The 18,944-nt window shown below is 33.6% G+C and overlaps 4 protein-coding genes across 6 annotated transcripts in view; 1 reads left to right on the top strand and 3 right to left on the bottom strand.

The window, feature by feature from the left end:
• The window catches only part of LOC127858243 (putative inhibitor of apoptosis), a 248,756-nt gene that overhangs the window by 65,531 nt on the left and 164,281 nt on the right, over positions 1-18,944 (bottom strand). Inside the window, exons 1-5 of one of the 3 annotated variants that reach the window (XM_052395231.1) lie at positions 18,013-18,377; positions 15,961-16,529; positions 14,061-14,197; positions 13,102-13,171; positions 12,575-12,666 (exon numbers count right to left, since the gene is read on the bottom strand). In XM_052395231.1, the coding sequence (XP_052251191.1) occupies positions 12,575-12,666; positions 13,102-13,171; positions 14,061-14,197; positions 15,961-16,528 (867 nt within the window). In that variant the 5' untranslated portion in view covers position 16,529; positions 18,013-18,377. Of the gene's footprint in view, positions 1-12,574; positions 12,667-13,101; positions 13,172-14,060; positions 14,198-15,960; positions 16,530-18,012; positions 18,387-18,944 lie in introns of those variants that run through there. The other 2 variants (XM_052395233.1, XM_052395232.1) reach the window with 2 other exon arrangements.
• LOC127858238 (cholecystokinin receptor type A-like) overlaps positions 1-18,944 on the top strand; it is a 309,809-nt gene that overhangs the window by 231,701 nt on the left and 59,164 nt on the right. The window lies entirely within an intron of this gene.
• LOC127858249 (death-associated inhibitor of apoptosis 2-like) lies at positions 478-7,100 on the bottom strand. The gene is made up of 5 exons (XM_052395238.1): positions 6,975-7,100; positions 3,887-4,461; positions 3,140-3,276; positions 2,822-2,894; positions 478-2,480 (listed from the first exon to the last, which is right to left on the bottom strand). The coding sequence occupies exons 2-5, from the start codon at positions 4,443-4,445 to the stop codon at positions 2,275-2,277; spliced, it is 975 nt and encodes a 324-aa protein (XP_052251198.1). The 5' UTR covers positions 4,446-4,461; positions 6,975-7,100; the 3' UTR covers positions 478-2,274.
• Positions 12,249-18,944, bottom strand: part of LOC127858244 (putative inhibitor of apoptosis) — a 169,910-nt gene continuing 163,214 nt past the window's right edge. Inside the window, exon 6 of the mRNA XM_052395234.1 lies at positions 12,249-12,554. Coding sequence (XP_052251194.1) covers positions 12,452-12,554 — 103 coding nt within the window. The 3' untranslated portion in view covers positions 12,249-12,451. The remainder of the gene's footprint in view (positions 12,555-18,944) is intronic.

Here is an 18,944-nt window from a genome sequence, read left to right as displayed (position 1 = left end):
CACCGGTCTTTAATTAACGTGTGCAAAGAAAATCCCGTAAAGCATATGTATACACCCTACTAGCACAAGTTTATATAACATGTATTTAATCTCATTAGAGATGGGGATACAGGGCACTGTATTCGATACAAAATACATTTAAATGCACTAAAAACCATCAGCAGAAGATCATTTCCAACAAGACCGAAATTATCTATATAAGAATATCTCACTTTTATTATCATAGGTTCGTCGAAATATTTACTTAACTGTGTTGCAGTATTTAATGTTAAAAGGACTTTGACTAATTTGTATCATGAAAATGATATATAAAGTAAGTAATGCTATAAACTTGTATCACACCCAAGCCTAGACGAAAGATATGTTTATATTGGTGTTCAGATAATTATAACATGATAATTATGTATGCCACTTTGGTTAATAGTAGCTCAATCTATGTAGCAAGATTGACGACATAAACATGAACAAACAATTGGCTTAAATCATTTCAATACAAGTTTGCATTTAAATAATATATTTATGTACTTGAATGTAATGTTAACATATAATACAGATAACATGTATATCCAACTTGGGTCCTACGCGCACTTGACCTAGTGGCATTCATTACGGACGCATGTTATAAATAGTCTAAGTAAATCAATATCGTTGGTCTCTGTTTACATCGGCATTCGCGTGGTTGTGATTTTAATCATGTAGAGCCATATCACATACAAGTGTGTCCTTGTGTTTAAAGAACAGTGTACTCAATATTTGAACACGTGTCGTTATTTTGACCTTGTTTATCCAATAATCTTTGATATGTTCACTTTTCTTTTGTAAATGCATTACGCTTATAATTAAAACGTCTACAAATGAGTATTAAAATTAACCGGCAACATTTTTCAATCAGGGTCAATTGAGATCACGTTACATATCTATAATCAGAGCTCGTTAGTGATGTGTTAGTGATGTTTCTTTATAAACAAAATGTTAATAGTGGGTTTTTTTTCATTGCCGGATCAATGAAAATCGAAACTTTTCGTAAGAGGACTGGGAGTTTTAAAGTGTTCCTGACAAATCTTGATGTAAGAACTAAAGGGATTTTGTTGAATGAATATTCCGACTATGGTTGGCTATGAATTTAGTGATGCTTAGAAAATCAGATCACTTAGCTTTTCTATTTATAGTACCGTCACTGCAAGTGATAAGCTACTGCGATGAAGTAAATCAAAGCTGCTACCTTCATACAAAATAAAAATTTAGGTTATGTTTAGTACTGTAAATCAAACAGTGCTGCCATGAATAACAGTCAAGTGGGATTTTGATGCATACAATTTAGTATCAGATGGCCGATTAAACACAACTCTACGAGCAACAAAAACACGCACAATGCTTAAATACCTTCCCAACAATGTCAAGTTTTTAACCCATATATTATTTAATTTTCATTTTTACAATCAAAAAAGTATACGCCTATATGAAAAGCGCTGTAGATGTCATCCCGCTTCATTTTATTTATTTGTATTGTTTTTCTATTTTTTTAAATAAAATAAAATGGTCTATACATGGCCCATGTTTACAAAAACTGTACATAAAAATTTAGCTAACACACTGTTATATTTAAAGAAGAAATGCAATATACTAAAAACATTAACACAAACATTTCAAATACATATGAGCATTTAGAATATGTAAATATAATAATGTAAAACATAATATGTAAAATGTTTTTACTTTATTTTATATTAATTACTTGATCCAAAATGTAACATCTTAAGGCTTATTTTACCGTTGCAATTTGCAGCGTATTACGTTCATATGAACTTTTTAAAACATCACACTTTGGGAAAAGTCAATTTTATGAATATAATAATACATACAAATCAAACTCGAAGGTGTTTTAATTTAATGTGTTATTTGGTTTTATGTCTTAAATAACATGCTACGATAGCCGATTCATACACATTAAACATAAAAAGAAACGAAAACCAGTAATAATATGCATACCCACATTTGACATTAAGAATGCGATTATTGGCAGAAACTATGTATTATAATTAGTTTGTCAAAACACAGTATACATGTGTGCATGTGTATATGCACAGAATACTCGCGTATATACATATCAGTGAACATAATATTGCAAAGTCCTCATGTCAAAAACATGTTAAAACTGGTTTATATCCCGCATTTGTATGTGGAAATGCACTATGGTGGCCATATTGAGGGTTTATTAACAGTAATAAGTCAAAGGCTGAAGATGATATTTTGTATTATAACTTCTCCGTGTTCTTATGCCCGGAAAGTGCGCACTGTGCCTTTAATGTTGGAGCCACACATTCTGCAATTCCGTTGATCCTTGCCACACCCATCGCATGAGATGAGGTGTCCACATGGGAGGAAAACAAGGGATACCTCCTTATGGCTACAGTACATACACTTCATGATGGTGTGTAATGCAGCATTCTCTCTCACTTTAGTTTTCGAAATGCTATGCTCTGCAATAAGATTTGATCTATTTGCAAAGGTGTCGTGTCATCCATAGTCTGTTTGACAATTCTTCTTATTTGCTTTGTTACCAAATGTTAAACAAAGCTTGTTTTAGTTGTAACATTTATGTAAACAAAAGAAATAGTCTTGTTTTAGCCGAAATCTTATTGTGATTGTTTTAAGAAAAAATATTAAGACAACGTGCTTTTGAATTGTGTGCTTTGTGCTTTGCTCTATTCCTATTTGCTCATTCAACGTCTCGTCACATTGATGTCTTTAGACCTTAGTTATGTCAATATTCACGCCCATTTCGTTGACGCATGCATACAATTTGAATCTGAGTTCTTACCTGATGAAGAAGTTAAAGTAGACATATTCGTCGATGACGTTTGGTTCAATTTATTTGACGTAGCATTTGCAGGCTGTAAGAAAATAATACGTTATTAACTAGGATGCTATTTTACCGTAAATTCCACACTTAAAACATTTATAGATACATACATTATTGATAGATGAAATGTAAAATATTTCTTCGAATTAGTTTTCATATCACAAATTTATTTTATACGCATTCGTGTATGAAAGATAAAGGAATGATGTGTTGATCAATACGGGGCCTTTTGTGTTAGATTGGTTTAGTTATGTTCGCTAATTCTTAAATACTTACATAAGATGAATACTGAACCGCCAACTGTATTAAGTTCACAAATTCTTGTCCCTTCGCACTGAGCAAGTAATCACACTTTGGAGAGAAACGCGCATGCTCAACCCAAGGGTCATCTTCTGGACTCCAATGGCGTAACCCTGGAAACCAAACTCATATTATATCGATAGTCTTCGTTTATAATTATATAAAGCTTAAAATAAATTCGTTTATTGTAAAATGAAACTTACGAATACTTAATCAATCTTGTGTTAATATGTCTCTTAAGAAAATTCGACGTAGCAGACCCAGACAAACTGTATCTATATTCTCACACTTGTTTCCTCGTCTTGGACAAACATTTCAGCAATAATTATTAAAATGCTTCTTTTTATTTTTATGTTCAATATCATCTCAAAATGTTTTATTAATGTAATACAATATGAACTTTAACGACTATACTGATCTTTCGTTGCATTGCAAAATTAAACGAAACGACACGTATCAAAAATACCGTTTTATCAGGTTTGTCTCATAAAGAGCAATATATTTCCTTCCCGTACAATCCAGATTATATTCCTCACGTTTATGCCAACGCTATTGTGAACGCTAAATATTTGTATCTTAATTTTGGCTCGATTGTCTATGTTTCAATTTCAAATAAATGTATACATGTCATGAATTTTCCTCGGTTTGCTTGGCGAAAAACTCTAAAAGTGAACACTTGTTTATTCATTAAACTATTATGAAACATGAACGAACGGTTCTTACCGATTCCACAATGGTAAAATCGTGTAGCATCTTCGCCTCCATTCTGTACCAAGAAATATCCAGCAACGCTCAGAAGTTGTGTTGACACTGCGAGAAAAACGTCTCCAAAAGACTTTAATCTTTGGGGAACCGTAGAAAAAGTAGGATACTTGGGAATTGATGTTCCGCATAAGTTTGTTTGCGTGAGTGAAGACAAATTGTTGAAGGTCGGAAAGTTTTTATGTTGTCTACAAACCAACTGTTGAATTTGCTCACGGAGCGGTTGCTGGGGTGTTGTTGGTAACTGCTGTTTTACAACAGTTATGTTTGCATAATCTGTTTCATATTCGTTTGAGGAAATTTCAGAACTATTAGAAGGTGCCCTTGCTGAAGCAACACAAGCTTCCGTGCTTGTAGCAATATGAAAATCGTCCGACGGATGAACCGCTTTAGTTGCGATGTTTGGTAACACTTTGGATATTTCTTCTGGCTCGACCAATACCCCACTTTGAAGGCCTTTCAGCGATACTCTTCCTTCACTCATCCCGTCACACTGCACTTCATCACCACACACGTTCATAATATCTATGGTCAAACTAAAAGCATAAATTTGTTTTTTATAAGCGTAAACGGTAATATTGTGACATTTAGATTCGTGTTATTCACGGCATCACAAAAATGTAATAACCGCGGGAGTCCAGATTATTTAAATGAGCCAAATAAATGTACGTGCCAGCATTAACATCTGGGTTTTCCCGTCGAACGTACGTTTAAAATTGAACATTAAATAGAGGTCAACTTGAGATTTGTCCTGAGCTTTTTTCAGGTTAAAAATTGTAATCTTAGTATATAAATTAAGGTTTTTACAGTGAAATCAGTTTTAAAAACTAATACGAAAGCTGTAAAAAAGATTATAAATCGCGTTCAACTTTTACACGATTGCAGAAACTAGAATCGCGCAATAGTCATGCAGTATTTCGCACTCAAGTAACTTCATTATCAATGTGGTATGAAAATGCATAAAGCCATTGCTCATGAATGGTGTTTTAGACAATCATACTTTTTCTAGTGTATCACTTTTTCACAAACTATATATGGTCATTCTAATAGTGTGCCAATATTCACTTTGATTATGGTAACTGTTTCAAACTGCAATTTTGTTCTGAATAACATTTGTTTGAAAACAAAGGACTTTGTCTCATGTGGGATCAACTTTCTGCCAATTTAACATTTGGCTGATATTTTAGTGTAATTTGAACTACCGGGTTCGTTATTTGGACAAACAAACCTTATATGGAATAGTTAAGTGTCAATGACAGCGAGTAGATTATGCATATAATACCAGTCAAAGATATGTATATTTGCTATTTCAACAAAATTATGTGGACGCATTTTTATTGTGAAAATAAATAATACTCTCAATAACTTCTAAGTCAGTTATATACGTTAAAATTAATGTTTCCATAAGCATTGCCTTTTGAGCAACACTGGTTTGCATTTTATTTGAAGTTTTGGTTCATGTCTACGCATTTTAGAGGTGCTGTCTAGAATTTTCGAAATATAGATTTTTTATTTCGAGATGGAACTGGAAATAATTAAATTTACCGAACCATTTTGTATTAACCAAACAAGATAACAAACTATTTTATAATTTAATATGCTTAAACAAAGATTTCTTGATTTGTTTTAATCAATTTTTGACGATGTAATGAAAAGAATCTTTAATCTGTGCGTTGATACATATAGTAATAAACAAAGATCATTTATGATACATTAACGTCGTTTTGTCCTTCCGTTCTGAACATGTGTTGCAGTTCGATGTGGTTTCATGTTTCATTCGTGTTTACTGTCTAGACATTACCTTAATGAATATTCGTCCTATTTGTCTGCACGGGTAAATAGTTTAATATTGTTCGACGTCTTTGTTCAATCATACTTGTAGACCGCTGATGTAGTATATAACATTACAATAATTCGATGTGTTATTATCAAAATACCATCGTTGCACGCTTAATCAGTCCTAATTTTGTAGTACTAGTTACCACAAAGTACATTAATCATACGAATTTATATAAGGGCTCGTAACGTATTGGAATTGAAAGGCTGGATTCCACCTTATTCTTATATCAGCCCGGCCACCTTACCACCGTTGCATGTGTAATGGTTTGTCATTGACTACAAAATGAAGTGCAACGTGTTTGTATGTTTTTATTAACTTGTTTAAGGGATTATTCTGCACAAAACGCTTTAAATTTAAATTGGAATATCAAAAATGCGGACATACATAAAATGACATTCATTCGATTAGACGTAAACTTTAAACGTGTCTGTTTACTAGAATGTTATTTTGATCGAATTTTCGATTGCACAGTGTTAAAGGTTATTTATACACTTCAATCAAACGTAATATTGTATTGCCAACTGTTTGACATAGTTTGACGAAAAACATTAAACCTTATTATTATGTCAATACTTGCATCATTTATAATTTCTAAACTCTTTGGGTTTAATTTTGACAGACTTTTAAATATTTCATTTTCTTACTGACGCACGATAACAATAAGGAAAAAAATATGTGATTTGGTAATCAGTAATCCACAACCTTTAATAACGAGACGGAAGTTTGAACAAAAAACCTTATGTTACCTAACACCTTGATAAAAGATACTTCATAGACTACTTGAGAAATTTTTATAAACCGATACTGCAAAATTAAAACTGAAGGCCAACTTATCTGACTGGGTTATACCTGAATATATCTTTATTTCTAAATAAATTGATCTGCGCAAAATTGTAAATAATATTTTTTATAACATCCTGTCTCGTTTATTTTAAAGCATTCCCTGTTCATTTACATAGAACAATTGTAGATAAACGCATTAGACTGTATTTATTTATATGATACAAAGTTTTTATGCGCTCCCTTTATATATACACTTTAATTCCCGGGTGAAAATCAATGACAACCTACTTTCAATATAAATAAAGTCACGACGTAATTCACATAAATGAATATAGACAGGACATTATTCACATAAATGCAAAACGTTATCGATTGTATGGTATTTAATAGATACAGGACATAAAATTTAACATAAATAATACTCACGATTTGAAACACCTGTTAAAATAAAACAAATACCAGTTTCGATTTGACTGGTAAAAGGATTAAGTGTTTCCTTGTTATTTATAGATACACGTAATGGCTGCGTTAAGTTAAACGTGTGCAAAATGTAAGCTAAAGGCAGTTTAGGAATGTTAAATTGATTTTAAATTTTTTGACATCTCAAAGTAGGTGAACTTTTCAGCTGGACCACATAAACTCGACACTCGTGAACTCTGAGCATTTGTTTTCGTTTTGCACGAGTGGTATGATACCACCACAGTGTTCTTAGTGAGGTGCGCTTCAATCGATTAAAATCGACTCCATTACGGAAACTAATACTTTCATCTTAAATGTACTTAAATATATTCATTAATAAAACTCGATGCCAGGCTAATATTCGTAATCTGTATCAACCATTTATGTAAGTGACTTTTATTTTAAAATATATTCACTCCATTCATTAGGATACCCGATTCTTTTATACGAAATATAAAGTCTTAAATCTTTAAACTATGCAAGATCGTTTAAGCTGTGATGTTTGTTAATGATACTTTATAGCTTTTGAATTGTATGTTCTATGTTATTGTTTAGCTGTTATCTTATGTTTTAGCTTTCTTAATATATGTTCCTATATGTACTTGGGTGTCTTGTTATGTTAAATGTGTTTTTATGTTCCTTGGTTTTCCTATTTGTAATGCTTTTCATTGTAATGTTTGTCATTTCACGTTTGTATGCTGTGTTCAATATTTATTTATTCATTACTAAGCTCTGTAGTACTAAATTTGTCTGATATTTTAAAGTACATGTAAGCGCTAGTCTTTTAAAGTAATATGAAGTTACCTCTAGTCTTTTAAAGTAATATTTTATTCATACTCATATTCTCTGTTGTTCTAAACTACAGGATTGTTATAATTATGTTTCATTGTGTGTGCTATATATCATGCTGTTATGTTATGTAATGTGATGTGTAAGTCGGCTTTAAAAGCTTGTGTTATGCTGTGAAATACCCGATTTTATAAATAAATATTACTTGACCTGACTTGTTTGCAAATATATGCCCATGATGTAACACAATACACGGTGTCATTAACACATCATTGTAGGTTTATCCCTATAAAGATCCATTTTACCGAAACCTCCACAACACTAACTATATAAATACAATTTACCAGACTTGTTGTTTACCGAAACCTCTAGTACCCGTCGATACTATACCGTAACCTTAAACATGTTGTAATAAATGCATTGTAACACTCCCTGTAAGATGCCGTAAAATTTTAATTCATCAAAATTTATCTCGTTCCACCCAAATGCAGTTAAATTTGAGACACAGGTGGTTAGCGTGTGGCTATGATATTTATTAGTGAAAACATCATTTTCAATAATAAATAATCATATTATAACGTAAAATCAACTTTTCTGAAAAACAAAATCACTATCAAATATATATATATATATATACATATATATATATATATATATATATATATATATATATATATATATATATATATATATATATATATATAACAAGGTATTCAACTCGAAATCACCCGAAAACAGGGTGTTTCGCTTTGAACAGCCATTACTTCATCAATTTTAAAGCGTTTTTCACGATCTCGGTTTTACCAAGCATTTACCAAAGCCAGGTCAAGTCTTAGGGTATTATGATCACAAAAAACCTCTTGTTTTGCAAACAGATAGCTCTAGAATAGGTCTTGGTGCTACTCTCTTGCAGGAAGGTCGACCAATTGCTTATGCAAGCAAATCACTCGCCTCAAGTCAACAAAACTATGCAATGATTGAATTAGAGTGTTTGGGAATTCTGTTTTTTGGTCTAAAACGATTTCACCAATGGGTTATGGTAAATATGTTACCGAAGAAACAGACCTCCTGTCACTTGTTCCTATTTTTGGGAAGCCGCTTCACATCGCACCTGCTCGTTTGCAGAGCATGCTATTGCAAATGCAGCCATACACCATTGAAATTAAGTATCGTCCGGGTATAGATATTCCTGTCCCAAATACATTGTATAGGAAACCACTGTTGGATATATTCCCAGAATTATCCGAAAAAGCTGACATTCATGTTAATATGGTTATGTCAAATGTACCAGTTAGTGACAGAAAAATGCAAGAAATTAGGCATCAAACTGCAAAAGAAGCGCAAATGGTTACACTGAAACAAACGATTTTGTTGGTTTGGCCTAATTGCAAAAGTCAATGTCCTTCCACATTAACAAAATTCTGGTGTTACAGAAATGAATTTACCATCAGTGATGGTATCATCATGAAAGGTCACAAAATTGTGATACCGCCAACGTTAAGAAAAGCATGCTTGAACTTGTTCATATGGGTCACATGGGAGTAGAAAAATGATTGAATAGAGCACGTACCGTAATGTTTTGACCTCGTATTTCAAGTGATATCAAACAGCTGGTGCTCAATTGTTCTGTCTGTTTAGAGCATCGCAGTTCAAATGCGAAAGAACCCCTTATTTCACAAGACATACCAGGGTATCCGTGGTAAATGGTTGCTACAGATTTGTTCACATGGAATGACAAGAACTATATAGTTGTAGTTGATTACTACTCGCATTACTTTGAGGTCAAATAATTGCCAAATCTGCGAAGTGAAACAGTTATCAATCGCATGAAAGGTATATTTGCTAGAATGGGCATCCCAGAAATTGTTATTTCTGACAATGGGCCGTGTTACAGCAGTGCTGAATTTGCAAATTTTGCAAAGCAATATGATTTCATTCACAGAACATCCATTCCACAGCATCTTTCGGGAAATGGTTTTGCAGAGGTGTATGTTTAAATCTGTAAAATGGATTTTATCAAAAGCAAAAGCTTCCAAAACCGATCCAATGCTAAGCATACTTGAGTACAGAGTCACTCCAATGGAATGTGGTTACAGTTCTTCTGAGCTTCTTATGGGCAGACAGATCAATTATTTCCACGGCTAGGTCAAATTTGCTACCCAGATACGTTTCTCCTGAGATAGTTAGAGAAAGGTTATCTTCTTCTAAAACAAAAAGCAAAATCCATTATGACAAGAATGCGAAATCACTCCCTCCACTTGATATAGGAGAGTCGGCAAAAATTCAGAGCAAAAACCTAAAATGGAAATAGGCTGTTGTTACTGATAAACACAATGATAGATTTCAAATTTCAAGCGTTGTGTCATCGCCGCCCTGTTTGACAGGACCTTAAGAAGAGGACTTTTTAAATAACAAAAAGTGAAGATTTATCGGAGTAGAGTTATATTCAATTGCAATCGTTTTAGGAAAATTTTTATTACACTGGCTATTTTCGAAACAACGTTTAATATTCTGCTGGAAAAAGCCTTATGGCCCTAAATGTTTTAATGGAATTTTTTTAACATCTTGATATTAAGTCCATTACTGCATGCCCTTGGCATATTCTGGCAGCATCAAGATAGTGTACGACGAACCAGTAGCGCACCTGCTCTCGTCTCGTGTCGCCTTTAACACGCGTTACAGTGTATTAGATGCTATAATGTGGCAAAAAGGGCCACAATGTTTTCTCGTGAACGAGATTTTGACTTCTGTCTTCTAACTAATCGCGATAACACGTGTAACCCAATAAACTAGTGTAGGTGGCATCAGACTTACAAACTTAGATTTATCAACCAGTGCTGATGCGAATGACACAAATGAACCTGATCTAAGCCATATGTATCCATCATATATATATGTATATATACTACGAGTGAAAGATAGGAATTTAATAAGTTTCAAATTCAATAAGCACTATATAATGAATACATATGCAAATAAATTCAAGCACAATGTGCATGGTTGACAATTGTTGGGATTGCACACAGATAATGATAATCAATCATCTGCACTTTTAACACGCACGTTTACTATAGCTGTAAACTAAAACCATGTTATCTATTCAATGTTATGAATGGGCAAATTTGGAAATCTTAATAGCAAACGAACATCATATCCGCAAAAAAACTGTAACAATTAAACAAAAATGTGTATACTGGAGTTTTAGGTGAATGAATAAAGGTGAACAGACATATTTAATTTTTACGTCATTCAAGGCAAGTAATAAAAAATAAAAAAATCGATATTAACATGTCTTTATGCTCCCAGAAATAAAATTTCGGCGGAGCATATAGTTGCCAGTTTGTCCTTCCTTCCTTCCGTCACACTTCTGTTAGAATTTCTCATAGCACCTTCAATACTTAACCGATCTCTTTCATATTTGGCATGTAGGTACCTAGCATGCACTTCTACCTTTTGATGAGGTTTGAGGTCACTGTGGTCAAGGTCACTGAAGCTAATAATATATTCTTCTGTCACACTTTTGTTACAGTTTCTCATAGCACCTTCAATACTTAACCGATCTCTTTCATATTTGGCATGTAGGTACCTTGCATGGACCTCTACCATTTGATTAGGTTTGAGGTCACTGGGGTCAAGGTCAAGGTCACTGAGGCTAATAATAAATTTTTCAGTAACTCTTTTGATACAGTTTCTCATAGCACCTTCAATACTTAACCGATCTCTTTCATATTCGGCATGTAGATACCTTGCATGGACCTCTACCTTTTGATGAGGTTTGATGTCACTGGGGTCAAGGTCAATGTCACTGAGGCTAATAATAGATTCTTCTGTCACACTTTTGTTACAGTTTCTCCAAGCACCTTCAATACTCAACCAATCTCTTTCATATTTGGCATGTAGGTACATTGCATAAACCTCTACCTTTTGATGAGGTTTGAGGTCACTGGGGTCAAGGTCAAGGTCACTGAGGCTGATAATTGATTTTTCCATCACTCTTTTGGTACAGTTTCTCGTAGCACATTCAATACATAATCGATCTCTTTCATATTTGGCATGTAGGTACCTTGCATGCACCTCTACCGTTTGATGAGATTTGAGGTCACTGGGGTCAAGGTCAATGTCACTGAGGCTAATAATATATTTGTCCGTCACTCTTTTGCTACCGTTTGTCATAGCGCCTTCAATACTAAACCAATCGCTTTCATATTTGGCATGTAGGTACCTTGCATGGACCTCTACCTTCTGATGAGGTTTGAGGTCACTGGGTCAAGGTCACAGAGGCTAATAATAGATATTTTTATGTGTTTATTAACACATACATTGACAAAGCGCATCATCGGGGAGCATCCATCAGTTTCACCGACATTCCTGTTTTAATATAAAACCAAAGCTACGCATGTTGCATCTAATAATAGTCAACAGCAAAGAAAACACAATTCATTAAGGCAAACACTCATTGAAACCATTTTATTTCTCAACATTAAAGTGTCCTCGAATCGTCGACAAGGTCATCATACCTCGTGTTGTCGTTACTGCCAGCAAAGCTCTGACATTGGGCAATGCCCAGCTATATGTAGCAAAGACGATCTTTATGGCCATACCCAGCATAGCATATATCCAACGAAAGCTCATTCGTATAATTTAAATACATGATTTTAAGCCCTAAATGTTCGCACTGTGCCTTTAATGCTTTGGTTACAAATTGTGCAAATTCGTTGCTCCTTCCCACAGGCTTCACACGAAATCAGGTGACCACAGGTTAAGAAAACCAGTGAAACCTCCTTACAGTCACAGAACGTGCACTTGGTGATGCTGCGTAATTCTGCGTTCTCTCTCACTAAGTCTTGTCTTGTTTTCGAAACATTAGCCTCTGAAATTAGATTTATTAAATTAGCAACACCTCCTGTGTCATCAATATCACTTGTGTATGATCTGCGTAAAATCATTTTACCAAACATAGCTTGCCATGTTTTTGGATATTGAATTAGCACTTATAAATGATAAGGTAGATGTTTACATTTATTATCAGTTTGCGCATTCCAATTAAATAAGTATTTCTACTAACGTTTGCAAATAAATGTAATTCACAGCAGCATAATGTATGCTTAAATTGTCGCCGAGTTATGAATATATTTTTGCAGAGAAATTCAAAATGAAAGTAAAGCATCGTTCATTTGATCACAGTATTCATCCTTTCTATTCCTAAGGCTATCCGAAGAAACGAAAACGAGCCTAAATTGAAATGTGAGGTCGGTCAACACTATAGCACGTTTCAATCTAAATTAAAGAATGCAAAGTTTCTTACCTGATGAACAATTATTATTATTACTAGAAGACAAAGTGTTGCCCAGTTGATTGGTTGAACTGTTTGCCGTCTATTAAAAAATAATAAAGAGACATTCCAGTAACACAGGTGTTCAACCTTACATAACTACAGATGCATAATTTCTAGGAACTTAGTATAGAAAAAAAATAAAACTCTAGAATCACTAAGTTACTGACAGTGTGAACGTCAAATTATTATTTTTATCCTTGTACCAGATGAAAATGGATAGAATAGAAACGATCGTATAAACTTTAGCTTTATACTATCGATATAAATTAGAGAACATGTTTTTTGTCAACTACGGAAAGATAAATTCGTTAAAATGCGATATTTGATCATTATTAATGTGAAAAAGGGAGGAAATAATAGGATAAATAGAATATTATGGGAGTTTTGGATAAATATACAGTTTATCATGTTCGGCTCGAAACAAATAAGCGCTCGGCAAGCCTCGAGCTACATCGGTTCTAAGCCTCGCATGATAAACTTGATCTTTATCCAAAACTCACATACTATTTTCTATATATAGCAATTACAGTTAAAGAACCAGAATTCTTTTATTCACGGTTGCATTGCTATTCAAAAAGTTAACAAACCGTTGACTCTTTATAAAATTTATATTCGATGAATAGTATAATTATAATGGTTATAGTGTTCTTTGTGAACGTCATTATGGTATCAACCATTACAAATAAAGACGTCTTTATTTAAAACGATTTATTACGGGTACAACAAAGGAAAAAACAAATATTAAAGAAACAAACAACACTGAAACCCATAATATGTGATCTCAGTAAGAATATTTGTTGAGTCTTAGTCGATTTATATGCCGATTTCTACGAACGGTTGAAAAATGTTTATTGATTGGTCAATACACAGTGTTGTGTTTTTGTTTGTTTAAATACTTTAATTTATTAAAATGTGTTGTTAATACGTACATTAAATGAATATTTTACTGCTAACTGGATCAGATTTACAAACTCTTGCCCTTTCATCGTCAACAAGTATTCACATTTCGGAGAAAATCGCGCATGCTCCACCCATGGGTCATCTTCCGGGCTCCAATGGCGTAATCCTGGAAACCAAACACATATTGAACAACTTTTGTTTTTCTGGCTATTCATAAACTTCACGTCCCAAATTTCTTAAAAGCATTCTATATCCATATAATATTAAAGTTACTATTAAAATATATCAAACAAGGGTGAAGTAGAATATTACACTTATTCTGTGCTTCAACAAATTGCATTCGACTTGAAAAAGTCCGATAAACATACTTAAAATTGCAATGTTTGTAAAAGTGTTTCTTTTATAGTAAAAAAACTTGATTGTTGAAATGTTCCTGTTAATAAAAAAATTAGCCTCAGCCTCATTATTTTTAAATTCCGACAAATATTTTATCCACTTTAAAAATATACTTTTGCAATATATCTAGACTGAAGTACTGTGAAAAATGCATAAAAATATAATAATATAACAAGAGATTGCCAAGCAATATTGTCCCCTATCGGTGAAACACCACCATTGTTAGTAAAAAATTATTTTGTTGTTGTTGCCATAGCAACAAGAATTCTTGACGTAGGAACAAAATGAAATGACGTGCATAATCTCCATATTGCCATCTATCCATTTTTTAAGTTTCATTAAAAAATATCAAGAACTTTTAAAGTTATCGCAGGATCCAGAAAATGTGACGGACAGACTGACAGACAGACTGACAGACAGACAGAGCGCAAACCATAGGTCCCCTCCGATTTCACCGGTAGGGGAAAATAACTCGTTTTGATCATGTCCCTTATACTAAAGATAATATTCATCAAGCTTATATTTTCACTCATCGTGCATTAAGGTTTGAATTGATTTCGATGGATCAATGTATATTAACTATTCCACTGACTGTGGTGTGCCTAACGAAACCTAGTGCATGGGAGATTTACCGATAAGTGTAAAAAAGCAACTTTCAATCATTTGCCCTTGGATACAAATCGTATTCACCAAGTGTATGTTTACATCTATTACAACAATATATATGTATAAACAAGACTATTGCCAAGCAATATATGTCCCCTAACGGCTCCACCATTGTCAGAAATTTAAACCATTGTCAGATTTAAAAAATAGTTATTTGTTGCCATAGTAACCAGAATTTTTAACGTAGGAACAAAATGAAATGACGTGCATAATGTCTATATTGCCATCTATCCATTTGTAAGTTTCATGAAAATATATAGAGAACTTTTAAAGTTATCGCAAGATCCAGAAAAGTGTGACAGACAGACTCACAGACAGACGCACAGAGTGCAAACCATAAGTCCCCTCCGGTGAAACCGGTTAGGGAAAATAACCTAAACTAAAACAAGAGATGTATTTATCAGAAACTCAATGCCCCCTAATGCGCTGCTTTTGTTTTACCTTTGACGTTGAATGATGACCTTGACCTTTCACCGCTCAAAATGTGCAGCTCCATGAGATACACATGCATGCCAAATATCAAGTTGCTATGTTCAATATTTCAAAAGTTATTGCAAAACTTTACTGTAAGGTTAAAGTTTTGGGACAGACAGACAGACAGACAGACAGACAGACAGACAGACAGACAGACACATACACAGACAGACAGACAGACAGACAGACAAACAGACAGACAGACAGACAGACAGACAGAAAGAAAGAAAGAAATATAGAAAGAAAGAAAGAAAGAAAGACAAAAAGAGAGAAAGAAAGAAAGAAAGAAAGAAGAAGAAGAAAGAAAGACAGGCCAAAAACAATATACCCCCGATCTATTGATCCGGGGGTATAAAAATGTTCATCTCTTTAAAACCATATGGCTTTGCATACCAATTCCGCAATGGTAACATCTTGTAGCGTCTTCGCCTCCATTTCGGACCAAGTAGAATCCAGCCACGCTGAGAAGCTGTGTGGAAACTGCGAGAACCACGGCTCCAAAAGATTTTAATCTTTGGGGAACCGTCGAAAAATTCGGGTACTTGGGCGTTGATGGTCCGCTTGAATTTGTTTGCGTTAAAGTGGATGCATTATTGACGTCCTGAGAGTTAGAAACATTGGTTTGGGGCCTTGGTACCAACTGTTGTGTTTGCTGCCAGGGCCGTTGCTGGGGTGTTGACTGTAAATGTTGTTGTTGAAAACTAATATTTGTAGCATCACTTTCAAGATCGTTTGAGGACAGCTCAGAAGTATTCGGAGGCGTTTTTGTCGATGCTTGCAAAATAGGCACACACAAGTTTGTATCACAATCGTCAGACGGATGAACCGCTTCGGTAAAGTGCCTGTGTACAACTTGGGGAAGTTCACCGGGCGCAACCATCACGCCACTTTGATGTCCATTTAATTTCGATTTTCCAGAGAAACCGTCGATGTCAAGCTCGCGATGGCAAAATGTCGCCATTCTTCAGTGAAAGACATAATAACAAGTTAGTTAAAGCCACACAACTTATTTGGCATAGTAAATTTAAGTATAACTAAGAAACATAGTTTATCTATGCCAATTAGAATATAGAAAGGTAGAAATCCGTTTTTTGCGCTTTAAAACTTAAAAATAATTGCGTTTGTCGAAATGGACGTAAACGTATAAAAATCCTACTTTCGGTTTTTACTTGCTAACTAGGCTATAGATTTATATGTATCTATGCAAATTAGTAGAATATATCTGGTGGTTACAAGGTAGAAATTCGTTTTTTTTTGCGCTTTAAAACTTAAATAATCGCGTTTGTCGAATTGAAAGTATACGTATAGAAATCCTACTTTCGGTACCGTTTTAAAAATAATAATTACATGCTAACTAGGCAATAGATTTAATGACAATTTTGCACACTTTCAAATTGCATCTATATGTACTGATTAACATGTATTTTTAATTTCAAGGTCAAAATCTTATAACAAATAATAAAAATGTGGACTATTTACGTTATGACAGATGGAATATCAAGTAATGTAGTAAAACGTAATAGAGTTACATAAATTATTTACATTTAAGTGCTAGTAAAAAAAAGTAAATCATATGATTAACCAAATTGTTCAATGGTCATGGAATTTATCGATAATTAAAAGTTATTTCATATGTTATACAAGGTTGTATAGGTCCCTGATTAATCAAATATCTGTATGCAACCAAAACCAATTGAACTTCCCAGTGGTAAGAGTATAATTTTCCTCATTCGTCGAAGTAGATAGAAGTTTTCCTTTTAAATCAGTAGATCATATCCCATGACCCCGCAAATGACAGTCGACAAGGAAGATATTTTCGTCATACTCTATAGTTCAAATCAGTACTAACCCTATACGATCACGAGAAAGAAGCGTGAATATTTACCGGTCGACCCACCAAATATGCTATGCGGGTTTACAAAATGTACGTACGCTGGGATTGATATTATCTACAAAGTTGTTAATTCATTAACAGTACATTATTTTACTATTAAGGAATCCATTGGCTCAATATCAGCATGAGCAACGATGTTAAAAAGGCTTAAGCTGTAAACAAATATTTATAAAAGGACTATCTATAAATAGCATGTGTAGTTAGCACAAGCTTTGACATTATATTGACATTATTGTATAAAATATATAAGAAAACATAAATTTTAAGGTAATATTTTGCTGTTTTTGTCTAAAAAGATTCTCAGATGAAGTTCATTAACGACAGTGTGTTCATCATTAGCAAGCCAGAAACAGCTGTTGAAAGCCGTACAGATCTATTCTATTGAATATGCTGTATAGCCTATGTACGTGTTAATAAATTATTAAATACGTTTGCTATTTAATCAATGTACCAATACATATAAACTTTAAAAGGTAAACATCAAACTATGAACAGCAAATGTAATGTTTATTTATCTATTCAATGTGAAAAATAAAATTAAAAGTACTTACATTTATTTACGCCCTGTAATGAGAACGATGTTTTGTAATAATACCAAGCAACGGGTGCAACATTTGATAGCGGAAGAATGTAAGTATGGGAAACCAGCTTGGTATCCCAGCATCGCTATAAATAGTAACATCACACCGGAAATCCCGTATGCCTATGTTTGTGATGATGGAATACCAGTGTGTACACACCGGCTTCTTTTACGCCGTGCTTCTGATAATCGCTATCAGTCTTAATAGAGATTCAAAATCACATTTAAAAATATTTAAATAACATTTCTTTGAACAACATTCCGTTTTAAACACACACTACGAAACGATTTTTCTTTCATTATTTACATTTTCATTCCTACGCAGAACTACTTTGGCGGAAGCATAATTCCCCAAAGGTCAATGTGATGCGTCTTAGTATAGAGGTGACAATAACGTAGTGATGTCGCCATCTATGTATAGAATGGATGGAATACACTTCCATGATGACTGTCGGAAAACCATGACAGAGCGAAATTTGTTTAATTCAATTTTACTAAATCATCACTTTCGTGAAACTCAATAAGTTTTCCATCTCTTTTACTCTCAACGTAAACTATTTTTATAAACACTTCTGTGAATCTGACAAATGTACAAGTAGTACTAAATGGAAAAAATGTGGCGCGTACGACCAATTAAATTTGTCGCAATGTCAGCCATTTTGTAACAAAATGGTGCATAGCACATGGTGTGTTTTTATAACGAATTATACAGTATAGTAATCACTTGCAATCTTTCAAGATTTCAAGATAGGTAAGCTTTCTTTCTGATTATTTATTTAAGCCTAATTAATATAAGTCAATCAGGCAGACTTATTTGATATCTGATTATAATTATGGATTTATCTTATTTTGTAAGGATTAAAGAGGTTGTTGACTAAACTTTACAGTAGACTAGTAAAAACA

The sequence above is a fragment of the Dreissena polymorpha genome, chromosome 14 (assembly GCF_020536995.1).
Source record: "Dreissena polymorpha isolate Duluth1 chromosome 14, UMN_Dpol_1.0, whole genome shotgun sequence".
Taxonomy (NCBI): domain Eukaryota; kingdom Metazoa; phylum Mollusca; class Bivalvia; order Myida; family Dreissenidae; genus Dreissena; species Dreissena polymorpha.
The sequence above is the reverse complement of the archived record's forward strand: the minus strand, read 5'-3'. Positions and strand labels throughout refer to the sequence as shown.